Source organism: Dasypus novemcinctus, chromosome 28 (genome assembly GCF_030445035.2).
Source record: "Dasypus novemcinctus isolate mDasNov1 chromosome 28, mDasNov1.1.hap2, whole genome shotgun sequence".
Classification (NCBI taxonomy): Eukaryota; Metazoa; Chordata; class Mammalia; order Cingulata; family Dasypodidae; genus Dasypus; species Dasypus novemcinctus.
The window spans coordinates 34,590,715-34,612,157 of record NC_080700.1 but is presented as its reverse complement, the minus strand read 5'-3'; the positions used below and the strand labels follow the sequence as shown (position 1 = coordinate 34,612,157).

The 21,443-nt window shown below is 38.7% G+C and overlaps 1 protein-coding gene across 1 annotated transcript in view; it reads right to left on the bottom strand.

The window, feature by feature from the left end:
* The window catches only part of LATS1 (large tumor suppressor kinase 1), a 43,989-nt gene that overhangs the window by 12,098 nt on the left and 10,448 nt on the right, over window positions 1-21,443 (bottom strand). The window contains exons 2-7 of the mRNA XM_004450825.5: window positions 20,163-20,660; window positions 16,236-16,383; window positions 12,441-13,951; window positions 9,121-9,703; window positions 5,358-5,540; window positions 5,061-5,167 (exon numbers count right to left, since the gene is read on the bottom strand). Of these exons, the coding sequence (XP_004450882.2) occupies window positions 5,061-5,167; window positions 5,358-5,540; window positions 9,121-9,703; window positions 12,441-13,951; window positions 16,236-16,383; window positions 20,163-20,513 (2,883 nt within the window). The 5' untranslated portion in view covers window positions 20,514-20,660. The remainder of the gene's footprint in view (window positions 1-5,060; window positions 5,168-5,357; window positions 5,541-9,120; window positions 9,704-12,440; window positions 13,952-16,235; window positions 16,384-20,162; window positions 20,661-21,443) is intronic.

The window sequence follows — 21,443 nt, the reverse complement described above, 5'->3', positions numbered from 1 at the left end:
GACCTCTGATGGGGAGAGAGGTTCCGTCCATTGTACCACCTCAGTTCCTAGTTTCTGCTGCGCTTCACCTTGACTCTCCCCTTTTGATGAGTCATCATCATGTGTGACTCACTTGTGCAGGGCACTGGCTTGCTACATGGGCATGCTTTCTCTTCTTCTTTTCCACCAGGAGGCCTCAGGGATCAAACCCAGGTCCTCCCATATGGTAGGCGGAAGCTCTATCACTTGAGCCACATCCACATCCCTGCCTTGAATATTCTTGTACAGATTTTGTGTCAACATAAATTTTAATTTCTCTAGGGTCAGTACCTAAGTAGGATTACTAAGACATATGGGAAGTGTATGTTTAACTTTTCAAGACACTGCCAAACTACTTTCCAAAGTGGCTGTATAGTTTTGCATTCCCACCAACAATGTATAAGAGTTCCTATGACTCCACTGTTGCCAGCATTTGGTTTTGCCATTATCTTTTTATTTTAGTCATTCTAATGGGTGTGTTGTGGCACTTCATCACAGTTTTCTTTTGCTTTTCCCTAGTGGTTAATGTTCTTTCCATAGGCTTATATCCTCTTTGATAAAGTGTCTGCTCAAGTTTTTAGCTTCCTTTTTAAGCTGGTTGTTTGTTTGTATATTGCTGACTTTGAAAGTTCTTTATATATTCTGGATACAAGTCCTTTGTTCAATATGTCATTAGCAAATATCTTATCCAGTCTATAGCATGTCTTTTCATTCTCTTGACTGTGTTTGAAAAGTTTTTAATTTTGGTAAAGTCTAATTCCAATTTATCAATTAATTTCTTCTAAGGAAAATAATTCCTTAAAATTATTAGAATGCTTTTGGTATCATTTCTAAGAACTCTTTACAGAGTTCCTCCTAATGTTTTCCTCTAAAAGTACTAATAGTTTTGCATTTTATATCTATGATTATGTTGAGTTAATCTTTGTCTAAGGTGTGAGGATTAGGTCCAGGTTCAGTTCTTTTGGATATGGTTGACAACTTTTTCTCCAATAAATTTGCTGAATAACTATCCTTTCTCCATTTGCACCTTTATCAAATATCAAATGGCCATACTCAGTCTGTCCATGTGCCAGTTGGGCCCTCTTAGCAGAGCTGAAATACCTACTCTCTAGTTCATTGGACTCACCCAGGACAACTAACAAGGAGATGATGATAAACAATGCCCATCCCAAGGAAGAGAGAGAGTCTGCAACTGTAAGCAAGATGGTCTCATCCATCTGCCCCATGGAATCTAAGCCCTCTCCCAATTAGAGGCAGAGTGGGCATCACCATCCCAGAATCCTCAAGACTGGGGAATGAGCAATGGACTACAGTAGACTTACTATTATTATACTATAGACTTACTGTGATTCTAGCAATGGAAGAACTTTTATCATTGATGTGGAGGCAAAGGCCACCAGAAGTTCGAGAGGAGGGAGAGGGGAAAAATAGGTGTAAAATGGGGGCATTTTCAGGACACTGGAATTGTCCTACATGATGCTGCAATAACAGATACTGGCCATTATATATTCTGTCATAACTTACAAAATTGTGCGGGACAGAGTGTAAACTATAATCCACGGTTTAGTGGCAATGCTTCAATATGTGTTCATCAATTGTAATAATCATACCACACTAATGAAGATGTTAATCTGGCAAAGTGTGGGAGGGGTTGGGAGTCAGGCATATGGGAATCCCCTATTTTTTTAATATAACATTTATATAATCTAAAGTATCTTCAAAAGTTTTTTTTTAATGTATTTAAAAAATGGCCACATTTGTGTGGATCTATTTGTGGACTTTCAATTTGGCTTCATTGATCTATGTGTTTATCTTTTTGCCAATACCACACAGTTTAGATTATTGTAGATTCACAGTAAGTCTTCAAATCAGGTAGTTTGAGTCCTCCAACTTTGTTCTTCTTCTAAAAAATTTGTTTTGACTATTTTAGTTCCTTTGTCTAGGCACATAAATTTTAGATTCAGCTTATCTATATCTAAAAAATTCCTACTGGGATTTTTATTGGAAATGAGTTAAATTATACATTTACTTGGAGAGAAGTGATAGCATTAGGTATTCAAAGCCATGAACATAGTATATGCCTCTCCATTTATTTAGATCTTCTTTGATTTATTTCATCTTTCATCAATATTTTACAGCTTTCAACACATAGATCTTACTCTTGTTGTTAGATTTATAACTAAGTATTTCATTTGGGAGGGGGGCATTTTAAATGGTATTATTTTAAAATTTAAGTTTTCAGTTCATTGCTTTAATATGGAAATAGGATTGATTTTTGTGTGATCCCTTTTATCCTGTAACCTTGCTAACTCACTTATTAATTGATGAGTTTTTTAATAGTCTCCCCGGGATTTTCTACATAGAAAATCAAGTCACCTGTGAATATGGGAAGTTTTTATTTCTTCCCTTCCAATCTGTATGAATATTAATAATTTTCCTTGCTGTCCTGCACTGGCTGAGACTTCTAAAACATGAGTGGTGAGAATGGACATGCCCATTTTAAGGAGAATCAGTATCAACCAGTCCCAAAAAGATACAGGCTATATGAATCCATATAAGTATACATTTTTAAATGAAGCTGAAATAAAGACATCTTCAAACAAACTAACCTGAGACAAACCTGAGAGAATGCATCATCAGCAGACCTGCACTACATGAAATACTAGAGGCGGTTTTCCAATATAATACATTAAAGGCAATGACAGAGGTAGTCACAGCTTGGGAAAGACTAACACAGAAAATAACACAAAAAAGATGATAGCTCAGAGAATGATTAAGAATGATCAAGAGACGGTGGACTTGGCCCAGTGGTTAGGGCATCCGTCTACCACATGGGAGGTCCGCGGTTCAACCCCGGGCCTCCGTGACCCATGTGGAGCTGACCCATGCACAGTGCTGATGCCCACAAGGAGTGCCCTGCCACGCAGGGGTGTCCCCCGTGTAGGGGAGCCCCATGCGCAAGAAGTGTGCCCTGTTAAGGAGAGCCGCCCAGCGCAAAAGAAAGTGCAGCCTGCCCAGGAATGGTGCCACACACACAAAGAGCTCACAGGACAAGATGATGCAACAAAAAGAAACAGATTCCCGTGCCACTGACAACAGAAGTGGACAAAGAAACAAGACACAGCAAACAGACAGAGAACAGACAACCAGGGGTGGGGGTGGGGGATAAATAAATAAATAAATCTTTAAATAAATAAAAAAAAAAGATCAAGAGTTAACCTGAGTCAGAAAGCAGGATTCTGGAAGAAGGGGAAAAAAGATGAAGGACATTCCAGATAGAAGGAATGGCAGGAACAAAGGAACAGAGAACAGATATGGACATTAATCCATGGATAAGGGTTTTAAATGAGACAAAATGGTCAAAATTGTGAGTAGCTTCTCATTTAAGTTCCAGAAGTATTTTCAAGTGGTGATACAGGCATTTGTTAGTGGTCTGGGACCAGAATGTTCACAAAAAGACACAAAGCCAGGAGGCAGTGGCTAACAGAAAAGGAGTAAATTGGAAAAAATTTTCAGAAATGACTGAAGATCTCTATGAGAATGATACAGAAATACTGTGTGTGAGGGAAGACAGAAGATTATGGTGAGAGAGGGGTAATGGATATTAGAGTTCAGTAGAGGGGTAATGGATATTAGAGTTCAGTAGAGGGGTAATGGATATTAGAGTTCAGTAGAGGGGTAATGGATATTAGAGTTCAGTAGAGGGGTAATGGATATTAGAGTTCAGTAGAGGGGTAATGGATATTAGAGTTCAGTAGAGGGGTAATGGATATTAGAGTTCAGTAGAGGGGTAATGGATATTAGAGTTCAGTAGAGGGGTAATGGATATTAGAGTTCAGGCATGGAGTTTTAGTGGGTTCATAGAAATTCATTCTTTGACCCCAGATTAAGATGCTCCACATGAAGACCTAACAACTAAAAGTCTATGATGTAGGGACTTTGTGACAATTCTTTAGGCAGGAGACATTTTTGCCACTCTCAGTCATGAATAGACTAGGACCATATTAATAATCACTTTTATTATGGAATCGTCTTTGGAACATAATAGAAAATTTAAGAAAAAGTGACAACTGTTCCTTAAATTCTGTCTCCTTAATGTAGTTATTAATTTCTGTATGTTCCCCTTCTAGTCTTTAATAATACAGTAAGTTTTAATGTACTTGAACGTAAAGGACATACAAAATCTGGTAATTTGATTTTTGTTTTAATCTTTTCACTTAATATTTTATATGTATGCCAATTTCTTCCACATAGTTAAGATTATTATTTTTTTAAAGATTTATTTTATTTATTCCCACCCCCCTCCCCATTCCCCTTGTTGTCTGCTCTCTGTGTCCATTCACTGTGTTCTTATGTGTCTGCTTGTATTCTCATTAGGTGGCTCCAAAAACTGATCCTGGGACCCTCTGGAGTGGGAAAGAGGTGATTACTCTCTTGCGCCACCTCAGCTCCCTGTTCTGCTTCGTCTTCTTATTTTCTCTCCTCTGTGTCTCTTGTTGTGTCATCTTGCTGCACCACTGCTCAGTGTTGGCCAGCACTCCTGCACGGGGTGGCTTTCCTTTGTTGGGTGGCATTCCCATGCAGGGGGCACTCCTTCGTGGGGCGGCATTCCACCATGGGCCAGCATTCCGTGTGGGCCAGCTCGCCTTCACCAGGAGGCTCTGGGCATTGAACCCTGGACCTCCTATATGGTACACAGGAGCCCAACTGGTTGAGCCAAGATTATTTGGCTTCTCAAGATTATTTTAAGACTGTACATTCCTTTGTCTTTATAGGCATCCTAATTTTCACCATTGCATAGCCACTTTAGTTACCAAGTTTTCATTACTGCTATAAATATCCACACTATCTTTACACAATGTTGATATATATTTTTTCCTTTTGATAATTTTGATAATATTCCTTGAAATAAATTCCAAAAGGCCATATTATTAATGGGGATCAAAAGTTATGAACATTTTCATGTACTCTTAAGGACTGAGATGATCAAAAATCCCATCTCTAAATGAGTGGGTTGTTACTACATAGATTCTATACATTACCTTCATTTGTGTTTCCAATGGTGTTTGTGCCAAGAAAGGAGGCTGACCCACCAGCATTTCAAAAAGAATTACACCAACACTCCACCAATCACATAACTGTGTATATCCTAAAATAAGATACCAAATTCAGTTATTTATAAGCTCTTCTAAAAAAGTAAAGGATTAAAAAAATCAAATATTAAATCACCAATCTGTACTGTAAAATTAATAGTTTTATTATAAACCTGAAAACCTAGTATAAGTTTCAGCTGGCCTAAAAGCATATCAAGATATTTATGAAACAAATAAATGCTTTACCTGTTCGTAGTAGTACTTCAGGTGCAATATAATTGGGAGTCCCAACCAAAGAATGTGCTAGACATCTCTGGTGCTGGCGTGCAGCTCTCCGCTCTAGGGGCTTCAGTCTGTCTCCACATCGGCAGTTAGAGGGGTCACTCCACTCATTACTGAAATCCATACTATCTTGCCTTGGATGGTCACCTGTACCAGAAAAAAGAAATAAAAATAGGGAAACGGACTTTGGCCCAGTGGTTAGGGCGTCCGTCTACCATATGGGAGGTCCGCGGTTCAAACCCCGGGCCTCCTTGACCCGTGTGGAGCTGGTCCATGCGCAGTGCTGATGCGTGCAAGGAGTGCCCTGCCACGCAAGGGTGTCCCCCGCGTGGGGGAGCCCCACGCGCAAGGAGTGCACCCGTGAGGAAAGCCGCCCAGCGTGAAAAGAAAGTGCAGCCTGCCCAGGAATGGTGCCGCCCACACTTCCCGTGCCGCTGACCACAACAGAAGCGGACAAAGAAACAAGACGCAGCAAATAGACACCAAGAACAGACAACCAGGGGAGGGGGGGAATTAAAAATAAATAAATAAATCTTTAAAAAAAAAAGAAATAAAAATATAAAATAAAATAAAAACAAGGACAAGAGTACACCTAAAATCCGTCTAGTGTTTTGACATCACGGTTTAGGGCTAGGAACACTTTCCCCTCGTGACATGGTAAGATGTAAGGTATACCAAATCACCAATGGCATTTATCACCAACTAGAGCTTGCTTTTTGGACAAGCCTTATATTAAGAAAAATTAGCCTAGTACTCAATGTTAAATGATGACAGTATGAATCATGAATAGGTAGGATTAAAAATTTGTTATTCAGACTGCTTTCTGATACTACTCTAGATAAACTTTCAAATACATATCTGAATAATAAAGACAATGGTGAATAAGAAATACAAGGTTTTTCTCTCAGGAAGCTTATACTCCATTAGAGAAAGAAACAAAAAATACATAGATAAGAAACATAGTGATAAAAAGATATATATACTGGGTAGTTGAGGAACACCTAATGAGTAGGTGACATTTAAGCTAAAATGTAAAAAACAAGAGGGATCCAAACATTTGAAAATCTGGGTAAGGGAAGGCAGATGTGGCTCAATTAGTTGGGCACCAACCTACCAGATGGAAGGTCCTGGGTTCAGTTCCCTCATGCCTCCTAAAGAAGATGAACAAGATAGTGAGCTGATGTGACAGGATGATGCAACAAGATGATGCAACGAGGAGACATGAGGAAACATGAGAAATACAACAAGCAGGGAGCAGAAGTGGGTTCCACATAAGAGGTCCTAGGTCCGGTGCCTCCTAAAGATGAGCAGACACAGAGAGCACACAACAGACAGACACAGAGAGCACACAGTGAGCGCAAACAATGGGGTAGGGAGGCATAATTTGGGCAAGGTTTCCACACAGAAACAGCAGCAACAGAAAAGACCGGTGTGGCTGGTGACTTAGTAAAGAAAAGATGGTAGCAGGAGCTAATGCACGTGGGTTTGTAAGCTAAGAGAAATGGCATGTATTTTATTCCAAGTACAGTGGAAGATACTGGAGAGTCTGAAGCAAGAGAATGACAAGCTAAAAAACAACAACCTTTCAGCTGCTGTGTGGAGAAGAGATTATGGGGGAGACGAGTGAAAACAGAGATCAGTAGGGAGGCTATTACAGTGAACTCGTTTTAGGATGATAGTGGAGATGGAGAGAAGTAGACTGATTTAAGACCTAGCTTATAACTGGAAGGAAAGGGACTTGTTGATCGATTAGGTGTGAAAGCATTGGGAAAAAAGAATCAAGGATAACTGGGCAGGTGTTGGTGGTATAATTTATTAAAATGGGGAAGATGAATGGGGGGACACAGATATGGGAGGCATTGAGTATTCTTTTTCGGTCATGTTAAGTTTGAAAGACCTATTAGAAGTCCATGTGAAAATATCAAGCAAGCAGCTGGATACAGAAATCAGGAATTTCAGGAAGCAGCCATGTACAGAGAGAGAGATTTGGGAGTCACTGACATATAGATGGCATTTAAAGCTACAGGATTAGGTGAAGTTACCTAGAAAAATGCATCTCAAATTAAGCTAATTTAATAATCACCTGGGATACTTAATTGAAATACAGAAATCCACCTTACAGCAAAGATTTCAATCAGAAGACTGGAATATGTATAGGAATCAGGCTTTTAAGAAGAGTTCCAAGGACTTCTGGGAAGATGGAGGATTAGAGAGACAGAGGATTTACTTCTCTCCCAGAAAAATACCTAAAGAACAGGCAGAAATGGTCTGAAATAACCTGAATTACTTGGGACACTGCTTTCCGTATCCTAATTGTATACCACTGTCTTCTCGCGTCTATGGTTTCAGGGACAATGAATTACATTATGCTGAAAACCGAAGTAAGTTCAGGTGTCTCAGTTCTATCCATTTAATGTTTTAATCTATTTGTGTTCACAGAGGCACAGGAGACTAATAATACTTACCTCAGAAGATTGTTGTAAGCACTAAATTAGAATGTATGTAGTTCACATAGTACATAATAAATATTCAACCAATGTTAGATCCACTTACACTTCCATTAGCGCTTTAAGGGATCTTGGGGAGGCAGTGTGGTATAGTAGAATTAACATGGGCCCTGTAATCAGATAAACTTGGGTTCAAAGCGTAGTCCTTACACTTATTTTCTATCTGATCTTGGGCAAGTTACTTAATCTAGGCCTGTTTTTTCATCTTGCCTCACAATGACATTATAAAGAATTAAAAAGAATCATGTACATAAAGTGTTTAAGGTTAAATAAGTTGCATCATAATCAGACCATGGAATACAAAATAACAGGGAAGATAAATGTTACGCAACAACATGATGAAACTCAAACACATAAAAGAGGTCAATACAGAAGAATACATACAGAATGATGACATTTAAATAACAGCAAAATAGGGAAGCAGATGTGGCTTAAGCCCCTGGGTTCCTGCCTACCACATGGGAGGTCCCGGGTTCAGTTCCCGATGCTTCCTAAAGAAGACAAGCAAGACAGTGAGCTGACGCGACAGGCTGGCTTGGCAAGCTGATGCAACAAGCTGACACAACAAAGAGACACAGTGAGGAACACAATGAAAGACACAACAAACAGGGAGCAGAGGTGGCTCAAGCAACTGGACACTTCCCTCCCCCATGCGAGGCCCCGGGTTCGGTTCCCAGTGCCTCCTAAAAAAAGATGAACAAACAAAGGAGGGGGGGAGAAATAAATAAATCTTTTGTTTTTTTAAAGTAAGCAAAATGAAATAATGTTTTGTTTAGGGAAATAAATAGCTGGTAAAAGTATAGAGAAAAGTAAGAAATTGATTACCAAGTTCTGAAATAATTGTTATCTCTGTGGAGGAGGGAAGCAGAAAAGATTGCTTTAGGAATTTCTAAGATACTAATGATCAAATTCTTAAGGTGAATGCAGGGTATGGGGTTTCAATTTATAATTATTTTTTAAATGTTACTATTTGTATGACTACTTTCAAAATTACAAAATGTAAAGGGGTTAACTAAAAAATAATGATATTTAGAAATCAAATCTAACATTCATTTTCATTTTATGGGTGTAAGTGTTTAAAGGATCCACCTAAGTTTGACAGTCAACACCTGACACAGCTCTGGGCTCCCCACCCAGTACTGGTGCCAGCTTACATTTTACTGCAGTAATAAAGCACAGGAACATGAAAAAACTAAGATAAATTTTGTGGTTTTACTTACCACTCTGATAGTACTTAGAATCATGTGTCCATCTGAAGCCAGTGCAGAGGCCAAAGTCAGTCAGTTTAATATGACCATCACGATCAATCAAAATGTTATCAGGTTTAATATCTCTATGAATAAAACCCATTTTATGAACACTTTCGACTGCACAGGTAAGTTCTGCAATGTAGAATCGTGCCAGGTTTTCTGGAAAGATACCCATTCTAATCAATAGGCTCATCATATCACCCCCAGGAATGTAGTCCATTACAAAATATAAATTGTCTTTATCTTGGAATGAATAGTATAGACGAACCACCCACTCATTATCTGCTTCAGCCAGAATATCTCTCTCAGCTTTAACATGAGCAACTTGATTTCGGAGCAGAACATCTTTCTTTCGAAGAGTTTTTGTTGCATACAAAGCTTTAGTATCTACTTTTCTTGCTAGACAGACTTCACCAAATGCTCCTATTCCTAGTGTCTTTATCTTCACAAACATAGACTTGTCCATTTTAGCTCTTTTAAGACGGATGTAATTAGACTCTTTTTGGCAAAGCATCTTTCTCATTTGATCCTGGGCATCTTGAGATAATCCAACCTAGGCAAATAAACAAAATATTAAATGAGGAATTATCTTCTTTTGAGTATTAAGAAAAATCTTGTAAAAATTCAGGCATATATTTAAAGGTTAAATGGTGCAATAATTTTTAATAAAGCATGTTAGAAATTTAGAAAATATTTCAGAGAGGATTAATGATCAAACGCGCAGCTTAAGGATAGTTAACAGGATATACAGGTGAGTATACAGACAGATTCTGCTGTTGGGAGCAAGGAAAAGAGAATGTCAAAGGTCAGTTTTCTACTCCTCTCTAGTGCACTCAAAAAAAGGTTCTCACTGTGCAATAAACAAACATCTGTTAACATGCATTCTCATCTATCTCTCCATGCATAGTCATCTCAAATTATATGATTAGATTGCCTTCATGATATGACTCTCCTTTGTGGAATGCCTAGGCCTCAAATTTTCTTTCTTTCATTTTATCCTTCATGAAAAGAAATTATTCCACTTCAGGATCATTTATTCTTAAAAAAATAGATGTATAAAGAATAGCAGAATACTTTCTTTAATCTCACCCCCTTTTTCCTATTCTCAAGAAATAGACAATAGTCAATAGTAAGTCTTTCCTTACATCTTTTTCAGGGCATTAGAGTAAGGATGGGACTCACAGCCTACCACTAAGGCAAAATGCAAAGGGTTTCTCCTACCTTATTTAAAAAGGATGACCTGTTGTGTTACTGAGTATTGTTTAGATATTTTGGAACATTTCTAAGAACAGTCAGTGTGACTTATGAAGATACATTTAAAAAAGCAGATAAAAACAAAACAACAACTTCTAAATTGCTAGGGAAGGAAGCAGATGTGGCTCAAGCAATTGGGCTCCCATCTACTATCAAGGAGGTCTAGGGTTTGATTCCCAGGGCCTCCTGGTGAAGGGAAGCTGGCTCACGTGGTGAGCTGGCCTGAGCGGAGAGCTGGCCCATGCAGAGAGCTGGCACAGCAAGATAATGCAACAAAAAAAGACACAGGAAAGATACTGGGAGATGCAGCAGACCAGGGAGCTGAGGTGGCACAGCTACTGAGCACCGCTCTCCACTCTGGAAGTTTCCAGGATCAGTTCCCAGTGCCTCCTAAAGAGAAGACAAGCAGACACAGAAGAACACACAGCGGATGGACACATATAGCAGACAGCATGCACAAAAAACAAGGAGCGGGGGAGAAATTAAAAAAAAAAAAAAAAAGATGACATTGAACAAGCACAAAGAAGCATTTGAAAACCTGGACAGAAATGTAACAGAGCTCATGGGAATGAAAGACATGACAGGTGAGATAAAAGGCACATTAGAGAGGGAGTGGAGGTGGCTCAGGTGACTAGGTACCTCCCTCTTGCATTGGAGATCCCAGGTTCAGTTCCCAGTACCTCCTGAGAAGACCGGCACACAACAAGCAGACACAGCAAATGCAAACAACAAGGGGGTGGGGAGAAATAAATAAAATAAATCTTAAAAATAAAATAAAATAAATTGCTATGGAGTAGCTAGACTTAGAAAAGAGGAACAGTTTATTATTGGCTAATTAATCAAGAACTAATTAAAGGATTTAAACAGAAAAGGAACTCAACTGGAAATAGAATTGGAAAAGTGGCGTCTAATTCTAGAAATGCAACGCTAACTGAAATATAGCAACCTCATGCTTCTGTTAGGATGCGCATTTGCATGCAAAATCTTTTAAGAAGGGTGGCATGCCAGTCTTAGTATAGAACTGTTTCTCTTAAAGTCTTACTTGCCTACACAGTAATGGAGGCTACAGAAGTCAGCAAAGCTTCCAACACCATAAAAGTTTAAATCAGCTATTAGTGAAAGTGAAAGAGGAAAAAGGAAAAATAAACTAAGAAAATACATACAGACAGATTGCAGTAAGAAATCCTAAGAGCTAAAATATGCATAAATCATACAGATTTTCATGGTATTTCTCATCTAACAAAATTCAATTTCTACCAGGAATAACAACTAAAAAACAGATTTAGAAAAACCATTTTAAAAGAATGGCTCTCTCAATTATGTGAGGAAGTTCATTCACAAATTTAAACCTCATGGAACCTAAGTGAGAGATGTAAGATTAGAAGTCAAACTTTGAAACTCTAAGCATCTGATAAAAACAGTAATAATGATAGTACCAACAAAATATCTCAAGACAACTAGTGAAGTGTGTGACAACTAGTGAAGTGTTGTGGAATCACAACACAGATTAATCTAAAATGAGAGTTCACTTATTTTGATTTTCTTAATATAATTTGACTTAATAATTTCAAAACATTTTTCTTAATGGGAAATACCTGACGGGAGACATTTCTGACAGACTCTCAAATAAGATCTACATGATGAATAAACCCATGCCCAAAAACTTAGTGAAACGAAAAATAAATCTTTCATAAGAGTATCAAGAGATAGGACCCAGGTATTTCTAGCTTTTTAAAAAATATTATAACGTGCAAAACCTTGCTCCAATTTCCATATAAAAGGATTATTTACACCTAAACTGTATACTTTGTTATATTCTTAATTTACACAAGAATTTTATTAAAGGAAATTTTGAGTAAATGTTGAAATACTAAAATAAGATCTTATCGTCAAAAGCATCTTAATGTTTACTCACTTTTAAAAGCTTGATATTATGTTTAGCAAAAATGAGAAAAATATAGGATCACAGTATTTTAACATAAATACTATGCAAACAGATGATCAAGTATAAAAATGGACATTGTAAAAGGTTTTACCCGCATCATTTCATTCTCTAATTGTTTTTTACGATGTAGACGTTGCTGGTGAGATTTGAGTACATTTTCCACGTGTTGCTCCATGAAGAACTTGAACGCCTGAGGAGAGTAACTTTGAATACGAGATTCTCTTCGCTCTTCATCTTTCTTGTTTTTCCTAACAGTGATGGGTGAAGTTGTGATCTGTTTCTTTTCTTTATCTCCACTATCAACATTTTCATAACCTTTATCACCCTCCTCCTCCTTGGGCAAGCTGGGCTGATCCTCTTTGCTAGATTTACTGATTGATTCATATGGAGGAACAGGCGGGTTTTGGTGTAGCAGATGTTTTGGATAAGGTGGGGGCGGGCCTTGGTAGTTTGGAGCTTCAGCAACAGGTGGCATTCCAGTCATATTTGAAGTGGTCCCCTCAGAAAAAGGACTGGGCTGAGCATTTTGGACTGGCTGTGGTATCCAAGAAGGGTGGGTAGGTGCTAAGGCAGTCTGAAGCTCAGGTTTTAATACACGCATGCTTTTCACAGGCTGTTGAATGGGTGCTGGTGTGATAGCAGTCACTGTTGTAGCCGAAGGCTGAGAATTAGCAGAGTGACCTGTCCTATTTCCTAATGGGTTATTAAAAGAATTTGACCTCATTGGTATGTTAGGTTGCCAGGGAGGGATTTCATGCCCACTGCTTGAGGCCGACTGGGCCGGGGCAGAGGCTGACTGAGGCCAAGATGTTTGCAGTCCAGGTACGCTGATGTTATAAAGTTCCATGTTGTGACTATTTCTGTTTGGCACCATCACAGCCTGGGGACCATTTCCATTTGTGTATGATGAAGGAGCAGCAGATGCACCTGTTTGTAAAGCAGAAGGGCTCTGTCCATTGGTTGGGTTCAGGGGATAGGGAGGGGGTGGCTGCCGATTCACAGCGCCAGCAGGGACAACATTTTGGTGGATCATATAATCAGTCTGACCACTCCCATTCTGAATTCCAGGTCTGCCTGGTGGAAAGTTAAATTTGTTAGAACTCTGCATGATGATTGGCTGTCGACCAACAGGAACAGAACTCATGCCTCTCTGTCCCTGACTGGGAGGATTCATTGGGGAAGTGTTAAGAGGTGGGGGATAGCCCTCCTGCCATGCCCCAGGTGGAACGGGAGAGATTCGTGAGATTACATATTCCATGTTCCCAGAATAGCGCTTTGTTTGAGAGTTTGGTTCCCAGGAGGGGGGAGGCGGAGTTGTTCCTCGCGGCGGGGGAGTCTGGCCTCTTGGAGGTGGTGGAGGAGTGACGCTCCTCACTTGAGGTGGTGGTGGGGCGTTCACTCTCTGTCCATTGCTAGAGTGAGTCTGAGCAAATGTTGTCAGACCAGACCCTGACAAAGGTCTTCCTACATCGGTCTGGGAGTTGGGACTTTCAGAACGATAGGCCCCACTTTCTCCTAAGGGTGGACCATGTCTCTGAGGAACTAAGGATTCTTTAGAACCTTTCCAGCTTTGTTTGCGGTTAACTGGTTGTTGCACATTCCCTATGGTCATAAAAGAGAGAAAAGATAGGTTTCAGCATCTTATTTTTGAAATATTTAGTTTAGAATTCTAATGCTACTAAATGATACCCAATTTTGTCGAGAATCATAAAAATCAAATTTCAGTAAATGATTTCATTTTACCTTTTAAAAGTTTGCTTATTTTTGACTAATACATCCTCATGGCTCAAAATTCACGAGGTACAAAAGGATACCCACCTCTGTCCCTCAGCCAATCAAATTCCTTCCTTGAATGTAACCAATGTCATCAGTAAGATATTTTAGGAATATACAAGTAGATAGTCTACCTACTACACATACTACTGTGCCCAGGTTTTTTCATTTAAAAAAAAAAAAACACGACAATAAAGATTCTATATCTGTATATAAAATGTTTACTCTTTTTTAATGAGATCAGTTTTATAACTAGTTGTACCCCATATTTATTTAAAGATTTATTTTTTATTTGTTTCTCTCCCCTTCCCCCCACCCCCCGCCCCAGTTGTCTGTTCTCTGTGTCCATTTGCTGCATCTTCTTTGTCCGCTTCTGTTGTCAGCAGCATGGGAATCTGTTTCTTTGTTGCGTCATCTTGCTGTGTCAGCTCTCCGTGTGTGTGGCGCCATTCCTGGGCAGGCTGCACTTGCTTTCGCACTGGGCGGCTCTCCTTACAGAGTGCACTCCTTGCGTGTGGGGCTCCCCTATGCGAGGGACACCCCTGCGTGGCACGGCACTCCTTGAGCGCATCAGCACTGCGCATGGGCCAGCTCCACATGGGTCAAAGAGGCCCGGGGTCTGAACCACGGACCTCCCATGTGGTAGATGGATGCCCTAACCACTGGGCCAAGTCCACTTCCCAGCCCCCATATTTATTTAATCAGTTCTCCTTTTGATGGACATTTAGGTTATTTCTAGTCTTCAGCATTATAGAAAAAAAATGAAGCACTGAAGAGTTTTATACAAGTATCATTTTATATATATATATATATGCAAACGTATCTGTATATAAATTATTACGAATGGTATTATTGGGAAGCAGATGTGGTTCAAGTGATTGGGCTCACATCTACCATATGGGGGATCCTGTGTTCAATTCCCAGGGGCTCTTTGTGAAGGGGAGCTGGCCTGAGCCATGGAGAAAGGCCCATGCCACAAGCTGATGCAACAAAGTGACGCAACAAAAAGAGACACAGAGGAAAAACAATGAAAGATTCCACAAACCAGGGAGCTGAGGTGGCTCCAGCAATTGAATGCCTCTCTCCCACGCTGGAGGTCCTGGGATTATTTCCTGGTGCCTCTTAAAAAGGAAAGATGAGAAGACAAGCAGACACAGAAGAACGCACAGCAAATGGACAGAGAGAGCAGAGTGCAAGTGGCAAGGGGGGGCAGGGAATAAATAAAATACTTTTTTTTTTTTAAAGAAGTAGCATTATTGAGTCATAAGTTATATTCATTTATAATTTTGATAGATACAGCAAATAATTTTCAATATATTCAGAAGGGCTTTTAAAAACAGACAAAAGACAGTAGGGAATAATTAGTTGAATACTAAATAAGGTATAGATTTTTCAGAGTCTGGTCTCTGCAAAATTGATACCTTATGAAATTTCCAAATAAATGAAATAGGCCAGAAAATATACAATGTCAGAAAATGAAATATTTAAAATACAGTAATCTGGCAGCTCAGGAAAAAATATATTTAAAATATATTTATATAAAATACAATAAATATAAGCATACACTTCAGAAGGATTAAAGATTTAAATGTTAAAAATGAAACTATACAAGTATATTGGGGTAGGAGAGCTCTTTCAAGAAGAACAAAGGTAAAGAAAACAAAGTATTAGGCTGAGAGATCAACATACATAAAACACTTATCACCATTAAAAAGAAAACAACCAAGAACCCCTGTAAAACTCAAAGGTCAAAGTCATCCTGGTAAAAAATATATTTAATAACACCTATGGAAAAAAATGGTAAATGCTTAGAATATTCAGTTGAACACCCTACCTTCACTTAGAAGAGGCAGTATTTTATTCTATGGCTTCATGGAAAGCGATCATTCTGGGCAAGCCAGACAAATCCGGTGGCCCACCAGGCTCCAGCTCACCTTCCCCAGGCAGTCAGCTAAGCCTAAACCTACCATGTCATTCACCCAGCTTTATCACTAACCCTAGCATAGACTGCTGTCCCTGCTGTTTTAACAATTTCTAAGAATTAAATTTGATATACCTAAGTATTTTAAAACTATACCATGAAAGAGACTAGAAAGAAATGTTTGATTGATACCTGATTTCATGCCAGCATTAACAGGTCTGGCAGCTGCTGTAGCCATCTGCTCCCGTCGAGGATCTTGATAACTCATTTTACTAATGAATTCACTTGCTGCTTCTATACTTCTGTTATTAGTTTTCTGAAGCGCTTGTATAACCATATCCTGATATGGTTAAAGAAATAAAATTGAAATCGTAAATAATGAGTTCCACCAAAGGAATTCATAATTATGGATAGGTCCCCCAGACTATAACATTAATATCCTGTTTGTAACTATTATAAAAATCCATCCAATCTCAAATTACTACAGAAAATAACAAAGCCTTCAAATATTTTAAAACATTTGTACCTTTATGCAATTTATTACCGTTTCCTTCTAGGATTAACTTCTTCCTAGTACTATCATAGCAACTTCATTGTTTATTTCTCATTCTTAATTTCATTCTTATATAAACAAATACAGAGACTAATGGGCTGTTAAAAGGTATCAAACAAAATACTGGAAACTACTATTTTATATTGTTAAAATATTTTATCAAACACTCTGTATACGAATGAAAGAACTACGCAGTTCTGAATCCTATCCAGTTAGAGCTTACATTTTCAGAAAACTGTACTAATAGAGAAATAAATAAAGGACAAACATTAGAAGAAAAATATTTATAGAGAATATAAGATTATGTGATGAAGAATTTAGGAGGTAGGTGATATGGTGCAAAAAAGCAGGGGATTTGGTGTCAGACAGATCTGGGTTTGGATTCCAGCTCTTCCACTTTAGAACTGTGTGACTTCTGTTAAGTTATTTAACATTTCACAGCCTCAGTTTCTTCATCTGCAATATGCTGAAAACATGTAAAGCGCATAAGTACAGTGCCTGGAGCTGTCTTCCTGCCCTGTTCCTTGCCCTTTATGTTATATGGAAACACATAAAATGTCACAGTGAAAGTGTGCTGGCCTGCATTTCACAAGAGAGAGGGAGCTACTTACTTGCCCTACAGGATTTAGTATTTCAAAAGGCATTTTAAAATGAGAAATGTCTTGGTAAGACTAATGGGTCAACAGGCTACTGACAGATGAGCCTCCTTTGTGAAATGATTGGAAATGTATATGAGACCAACCAGAGAAAGGCTGGGGCAGAGACTTGCTGCCTACCCAAGACCCATTCGCTGGTTCTTAGAAAAGTTACTGATTTTGTTACTAGCAGTTTTCCTTACAGCCGTAGTAGACACAAGCCAGTTTTGCCTAAAGGTTTCTGAAAGAATTTTGCTATCTCCAACTTAGGTATTGTTCCTTTCTGCACCCTGTGTCCTAGAGCTGTGCTACAGTAGCCATCTTGTCACCAAAAAGGAAAATTCTGAGAATCATAAGAGTTCAAGGCTCTGACATCTTTAAGAGACCAAACCATGGTTTGTTATAAAATTGCATCCATCTCATTTAAAGCATTATTATTTGTTCTTTTGTTAAAAGCAACCAAACTCAAAACCTAATTGATACAAAGGTGCACTGTGGTCATATTTTATTCTAATGAGACTTTGCAAATTTGAACTAGTAAAATACCAAGAAACTGGTAAGTCTCACTTCACATGTAAAATTTTAAATAATACAAACCACCCAAAATTAAAATTCATCAAGGAGTGTTTAATTTTAAAACTAGTTAAATCAAGAGAACTCTAAGTCTATTTATGCTATTTCCACATAGTAGTGCAATCTCAGTTGATAAGAAAATGGGCAACCATCATTATTTCTCAATATTATGAGAACCATATTCTTGCTAAATGTACTGGAATTTCAATCAGTGGTTTTGGTGATTACTGTGCTGGCTTTTATTTATTTATTTTTATTAGAATATTTTAATAAGGCAAAAGTAGAAAAGAGAAAAAAAATGCACAAAGTAATTTACAGATAATCAAAAATAATTCCTGCATTTACTTTTATTTTTTTCATAACATACATATAACATAAAATTAGCCATTTTAACCATTTTTAAGGTACAATTCAGTGTTGTTAATTACATTTATAATGTGAGCAACCATCACCACCATCCAATACCAAAACTTTTTATCACCTGAAAAAGAAACTACTAACAAGGAAAACATTATCTCAGGTTCTCTTTGTTTCCTCTCTCAATATTTTTAGAAGACTTAAGTATAAAAATGATACTGATCAAACAAATAGAATAGGCCAAAGAATAATATTCCTTCTTCCTAATTCAGTTGTAAATTTCCTTTTCAGACAGTTGTAAATTTCCTTTTCAGATCTTTGACTATAACACATATGTTCTCATTTTCAAATTAAGTACAGCAGCAATAATTGTAAATATTAACAACAGTGAAGGGATTTTAAGAGTAGCTACCCCCCCCTTGTTGGATTAAATTATGTTAAGATTAGGGCTTTGATTTGACCACTTTATTAAGGTGATTCAGTTTTGAGTTCCCATCCACCCCTTTTGTGGGCTATATAAATGGACATTCAATCAAGGAGACACACAGAAGCAGATACACAGAGGATACATGGAGGATACATGGAGGAAGAAAGACAGCTCCACAGACATGACAGAGGCCCTGGGAAGAGAGAGGAGCCATTCACCTGATGTTTACAGCTGACCTTGTGAAGAGAACAGAGCAGCTGAGCCCAGAAAGAAATGAGCCCCAGAAGAGAGGCGAGCCCGATGCCAGCCTACAGCTGAGACTGGAACAAGCTGACCCACAGAGCCTTAAGAGGGAAGAGGAAGGCTGAACTCTTGCAGACATCACCGCCATCTTGCTTCAACAGGTGGCAATGGAGTTTGGTAAGGAAATAACCTTGAGTTGGATTCTTTAGGGCCTTGTAACTATAAGCTTTTACCCCAAATAAATACCCTTTTATAAAAGTCAACATAGGGAAGTGGATTTGACTCAATGGATAGAGCATCCACCTATCACATGGGAGGTCCAGAGTTCAAACCCAGGGCCTCCTGACCCGTATCATGAGCTGGCCCAGTGCAGTGCTGATGTGTGCAAGGAGTGCCGTGCCACACAGTGGTGTCCCCTGCGTAGGGAAGCCCCATCCGCAAGGAGTGCACCCCGTAAGGAGAGCGCCCAGCATGAAAAAAGTGCAGCCTGCCCAGGGTGGTGCTGCACACATGGAGAGCTGATGCAGCAAGATGATGCAACAAAAAGAGACACAGATTCCTGGTGCCACTGACAAGAATACAAGTGGACACAAGAACACACAGCGAATGGACACAGAGAGCAGAAAACTGGGGGCGGTGGGGAAGGGGTGAGAAATAAATAAAAAATAAATAAAGAAAGAAAGAAAAAGAAAGTCAACAGATTGCTGGTACTTTGCATCAGCACCTCTTTGGCCAACTTAGTATAATTAGCCTGAACTTAAATTTCATTAAAATTAAACTCTGAAGTTCTTGGGGATTAATTAACATGTCATCTTTTAGGTTTTGTGAATTTAAGATTTGGCCTGACAGTGAGGTGAACATAACTGCTTTCTGCAATGCATATCAAATCCATGATTATGTCCCTTCTCTCTACTATAAAGTTAAACTTCATATTATTGGAGCTATTATTTCTGCAACAGCCACTTAACTCATCTTGGTTCATATTTCACATGAACAAATGTCATCTCCCTACTCTCAACTGCGGCTTTCTTCAATTGCACTTGGTCTCTGACTTTATGACTGTCTCTTTAAATCCCAGAAACTCAAGAATTTAGGGCTCGGTACTGCAGAGGAAACAAAAGAAATAATTGCTTTGTTTTAACAATTAATGGAATCATAAACACAATCTCCTTGCTGATGGAGTACACAGTGCACTAAAACACATGAACTATTTGACAAAATTAAAGCCATTTCTCTAACATGGAGTATTTAAAATCTCTTAAAGGAAACATTTAGGCAAGAGTAATATAAATACCAGAAGAATCCTTTCTTCTGTCTTTAAAAGTTCTTACCTCATCAAATCCAGCAGCTTGCAAATCTTGAAGCATTTGTGGATTAACTTCTGAAGTGTTCCGGCAGGAAGAGCTGGTTTCATTTGCAAATGGTAGTAGAGAGTTTCGAATTTCCTGCAAGGCTTTAAGATACGTCCCAAATTTTGGTGGATTTCGGACCTGTCGAGGATCTTCAGTTGACATTTTACTCATGTTATGCTCAGCCTTAGCAGCATCGGATGGTCTGGGTAAACTCTTAAGGGATTCCCGAATTTCTTGCAACATTTGCCGGCTGCTGCCAGGGTGGCTACTGGCAGGAAAGGTCTTAGGCCTCATTAGCCTATATCCTTCTGGCTTTTCACTCCTCTTCATGAAAACATCTATATCTATAACTGCCACAAAGGATTTCTTTAAGAGCTACTTGGTAGATTCAGAGCTTTCTCTTGAGCAAAAGTGAAAAGGATCCTTCACAGAAATCGTCCAGAATGTTAAAATTCTTTACAATCTAAATAATGAACCCTACAAAAGAAAAACAAATAAAAGCTTTAAAGTGGTTAACTGATAAAGCAGTACCACATATCAGAAAGAAAAACAACGACTTGGGCATTAAGACCTGGCTTATAGTTCTGGTTACATTAAGGATTATTGTATTATCAGGGACAGTTACTTAACCTCCCTGTGCCTATTTCCTAATCTATAAAATAGATTTACCTTATTTAGCTCAAGTTCTAATGATAAAAAAAATTTTTTTGAGTGCTTAATAAGCATATAAAGTAAATACAAATAAATGCATGGGAATACTAAGTGAACAATGCAACTGGCAACTTCTCACTGTCAAGTTCACCACGTGGCTCCAATTTTATATTTCACAAATTAGACATAAGTATAAGATTTCTTTAGGTATCATTGTTTAACAAAGGTTTTTAAACCACTAGTCAAGAGGACCCATTTAACCTTCAAAAACAGATGCTTTGGTTTATTTCCCAAACTGTGGAGTGTCACAGGGAAAGGACCTTTGAGGCCAACTTGCCTTATTCCTCAGTTATCGCACAAATCTCTTGCACAATACACTGTTAGAATAGTTACCCAAAGTCTACTTAAATGCCCCTACTGTGAGGAAAATCACCAACTCCAGAAAGTCGTTCCAGCTATCATCTGTGATAAGTGTTAGAAACGCTTTCCTTATGTGTAGCACCATGAACTACCCTCAGTGTCCACCCGGAGTCTGCTCTGGGCCAGTGCCAGGTGATTTTGCCTACATTCCTACCTAATCCTCCCAATGCCCTGTGAGGTGTCTATTTG